Raw genomic sequence first — 4,035 nt, 5'->3', positions numbered from 1 at the left:
TTTTTTTTTTTAATATATCCACTACAGGAGACTGGTACTTCTTTAATGTATTTACATAAGACGAAAGCTTCAAGAGGATCGAAGCTTGGTCTTCTCTGCTATGTATCCCCTGAGCCTAACAGTAATGCACACATTGTACCCTCCATAAATGAGAGTTGAATGAATTAGCAATTCGCAGTGCCAGCTCTCCAGGACTCAGGAAAGGGGCCAGCGGGGGTCAGGTCCTTACGATGCAGCCATCGGAGGAAGGTGTCGGTCTTGAGGACAGGCTGGGATCCCAGTGTGCGCATCAGGATGGGCTCACTGCCCAGGAAGTTGTTCATGGTGCCAGAATAGAGCGTCCCATCTAGAGTGGGGGAGAGAAGAGAGAACTGATGGGCTGAAGGGCTCCTCTGCCCTCCACAGACCTGCCTCTGAATGGGGTTGGCATCCATATCAGTCTCGGGTGCGGGGGGCCTGCATCAGTTCTGCACCTTCCTGGGGAGCCCCAAAGCACAGACCCGCCCCCTCACCAAGGACCCCTCTTAGCTTCCTCTTGCCACAGGAAATGGCCATCCTGCGTGGCTCTCCATGTTTGGGCACTTTTTCAGCCTTTCTGTGGCTACTCGCTCACATACCTAGTTGAATCACTGGCCAAGTAGAATAGCTTATTGATCCTGGAAGATGACTGTGTTTTCCCCTTCCACAGCTTGAGTCCTACCCTTCTCTCCCTGGAATGCCTTTCCTGCCATCTGTCTACCTATTTTTCAAGGTCCTGCTGAAAAGCCAGCCATCTCCTCCAGGAAGCCAGGTGGGAAGTCTGTAGTAGGTGGTGTCCAGTAGTGCGTAGAGACATGGCTTCGCTCTCTTGTTTTTTTTTCAAGACAAGGTCTTGCTCACATCCAGGCTGGAGTGCAATGATGCCATCACAGCTCACCATAACCTTGGCCTTCTCAAGTGATCCTCCCACCTTAGCCCCCCAAGTAGCTGGGATCACAGGCACTTGTACGGCTAATTTTGTTGTTGCAGTTTTTGTTTTTTTAGTAGAGACGAGGTCTCACTATGCTGTGTTGCCCAAGCTGATCTCAAACATCTGGTCTCAAGTGATCCACCTGCCTCAGCCTCCTAAAGTGCTGAGATTTCAGGTGTGAGCTACTGCACCCAGCCTAATTTCTTGTTTATAATTCCTATACTACCCAGTACAATGCCTCGTGCACCAGAGGAAGTGTTCACATATCTCGGACCCTCGTGCTTCTGTGTCCCTCCACATGCATCTCTCTCCACCTCCTTTGTGGCAATTGCAGCAGGAGCTCATGGCTGGGGTGCCTAATTCTCCCTCTGATCTTGTGCTCTGGGGCTTCTGGCTTCCCTCTCTCTCTTTCCCCAGCCTTTCTTGTTTTATTTTTTTTTATTTTTATTTATTTATTTTTGCGGCGGAGTTTCTCTCTTGTTTCCCAGGCTGGAGTGCAGAGGTGAGATCTCTGCTCACTGCAACCTCCACCTCCTGGGTTCAAGTGATTCTTGTGCCTCAGCCTCCTGAGTAGCTGGGACAACAGGCGCACGCCACCACACCTGGTTAATTTTTGTATTTTTAGTAGAGATGGGGTTTCACCATGTTGACCAGGCTGGTCTCGAACTCCTGCACTTACGTGATCCACTCACCTCAGCTTCCCAAACTACTAGGATTATAGGCATGAGCCACCGAGGCCTTTTTTTTTTTTTAAAGATGATCTCACTATGTTACCCAGGCTAGACTCAAACCCCTGAGTTCAAGTAATCCTTCCACCTCAGCTTCCAAATGACTGGGACCATAGGCACGCATCACCATACCCAGCTCCCCCTGCCTTTTGGAAAACTCTGTAATATTCCGTATTTCACAGAATGACTGGAGAAAGCAGATGTTGGGACGAACTGGGAAACCTGATACTCACCCACCAAGACAGCTGTATGCTTGTGAGCGGGGTCAAAAGGGCTTTGGCCTTTTCCCTCTGTGACCTTGTCCTCCAAGATGGGCAACAGGTAAGAATCCTGAAGTTCCTAAATGGGGAAAGAGGCTGGGGGGCCAGAACGCCAAGGTCTCACATCTGGGAAATGAGGAAGGAAGGGAATGGGACATAGAGGGAAATTGGTCTGGGGCCAGGACGTTCATGAGGGTCCTGCATCTGGAAGGGCAGAGTTTTCCAGAGCTGCAGAGGAAAGGCGGGGGTTGATGTGAGAAGAGATGCTTGGGGACTACGTGTTGGACCCCAGAGAACTCACAATGAAGGTACAAGCAGGGCTGAAGGCGAAGGTGCCGCAGGTGTAGAGATGGGTTGCATTGTAAGAAACCAGGACACGGATGAAGTTGAAACACTGTGTCTGAGGGAGACAGAGAATTCAGGTCTCCAGTCCACCTGCCTGAAATTCCTTGGCCCCCAGAGGCTGCCCCCTCACTTCCTAGTGAGGAGAAAGGCTGGGTAATGCAGGAGCAGTCCCTGTCTCTCTCTGTAGAACAGCATCCAGGAGATAACCATGCAAACAAGCACCCTTCACTGCCGCTCAACCTGAGGTCATCCAGGGATGGTCTCGGGATGCCAGGGCTCTCTACCCCGAGCCCCCACTCCCCCATCTCCACTTACCTCATTGTTCTTCTTCTTAAAGGCACATTCACTCTTCTTTCTGTCACTGGCGGGCCATGGTATCTGAAAGTGGGGAGTTGGGAGGGTGAGATTTAAAGGAATAAGGTCTTCCATTCTAGACGTGACCTGCCTCCCTTCTCTACTCTAACGTGAAATCACCAGCAGGCATGGTGGTTAGTGACATGCCGATGGACAGGAATAACACCAGTTTGTGACGATGGCTATTACTCGGATGATACTGATATCAGACACAGCTCCATGGTTGAACACAGCCTAAGGAAACAGATAGACCCAAGTTTAAATCTAGACTTGGCCATTTCCTGACTGAGAGATTGTGGTCAATTTCATAGGCTGCTGGTAGTAGACACAACCAGGTGCATATACAAAACACCTAACACGAAGCATGCTATACGTGGCAGCAGTTGTAAAACCACACATTTCCTGGGGGAATTGTTTAAAATGTTGGTTCCTGGGTCACACCTTAGAGAATCTGCATTTTTTTTTTTTTTTTGAGACGGAGTTTCGCTCTTGTTGCCCAGGCTGGAGTGCAATGGTGTGATCTCAGCTCACCGCAACCTCCGCCTCCTGGGTTCAAGCAATTCTCCTGCTTCAGCCTCCTGAGTAGCTGGGACTACAGGCACCTACCACCATGCCTGGCTAATTTTTGAATTTTTAGTAGAGACGGGGTTTCACTATGTTGGCCAGGCTGGTCTTGAACTCCCGACCTCGTGATCTGCCCGCCTTGTCCTCCCAAAGTGCTGGGACTACAGGCGTGAGCCACCGTGCCCGGCCTGAGAATCTGCGTTTTTAACCAGCATCTCGTGTATGCAGGTGATCAGCAGACCACACATCAGGACACACGAACCACGGAGGTGGTCGGTATATTGCTAGCGCCGTCTCTCCCTTCCTTCCTTCCTTCCTCGCATTGTTCCCATTATTTTTTTTTTTTTATAGAGATGGGGTTTCACCATGTTGGTCAGGCTGGTCTCGAACTCCTGATCTCAGGTGATCCACCCACCTCAGCCTCCCAAAGTGTTGGGATTTCAGGCGTGAGCAACCGCACCCGGCTAAATTGTTCCCATTAGTAGGGTAACTAAGACACAGAAGCATCAGTGATTTCTACTAGTGAGTGGATATCAAATTATTGATATAATTTGTGTCAGTGTTTTTTAAAATATGCCAGTGATTTCCATAGCAATCATTTTTGCAATCAATATTACTCAATCGGCCAGGCGCAGTGGCTCACACCTGTAATCCCAGCACTTTGGGAGGACGAGACGGGCAGATTACGATGTCAGGAGATTGACACCATCCTGGCTAACATGGTAAAACCCCATCTCTACTAAAAATACAAAAAATTAGGCCGGGCGCGGTGGCTCAAGCCTGTAATCCCAGCACTTTGGGAGGCCGAGGCGGGTGGATCATGAGGTCAAGAGAT

At 49.8% G+C, this 4,035-nt stretch overlaps 1 protein-coding gene across 1 annotated transcript in view; it reads right to left on the bottom strand.

The window, feature by feature from the left end:
• Positions 1-4,035, bottom strand: part of SEMA4A (semaphorin 4A) — a 24,176-nt gene that overhangs the window by 15,913 nt on the left and 4,228 nt on the right. The window contains exons 4-7 of the mRNA XM_037731890.1: positions 2,598-2,660; positions 2,239-2,337; positions 1,911-2,016; positions 196-346 (exon numbers count right to left, since the gene is read on the bottom strand). Of these exons, the coding sequence (XP_037587818.1) occupies positions 196-346; positions 1,911-2,016; positions 2,239-2,337; positions 2,598-2,660 (419 nt within the window). The remainder of the gene's footprint in view (positions 1-195; positions 347-1,910; positions 2,017-2,238; positions 2,338-2,597; positions 2,661-4,035) is intronic.

This window comes from Cebus imitator, unplaced genomic scaffold (genome assembly GCF_001604975.1).
Source record: "Cebus imitator isolate Cc_AM_T3 unplaced genomic scaffold, Cebus_imitator-1.0 Scaffold427, whole genome shotgun sequence".
Lineage (NCBI taxonomy): Eukaryota > Metazoa > Chordata > Mammalia > Primates > Cebidae > Cebus > Cebus imitator.
Note: the sequence above shows the minus strand (reverse complement) of the source record. Positions and strands in the feature narration are given on the sequence as shown.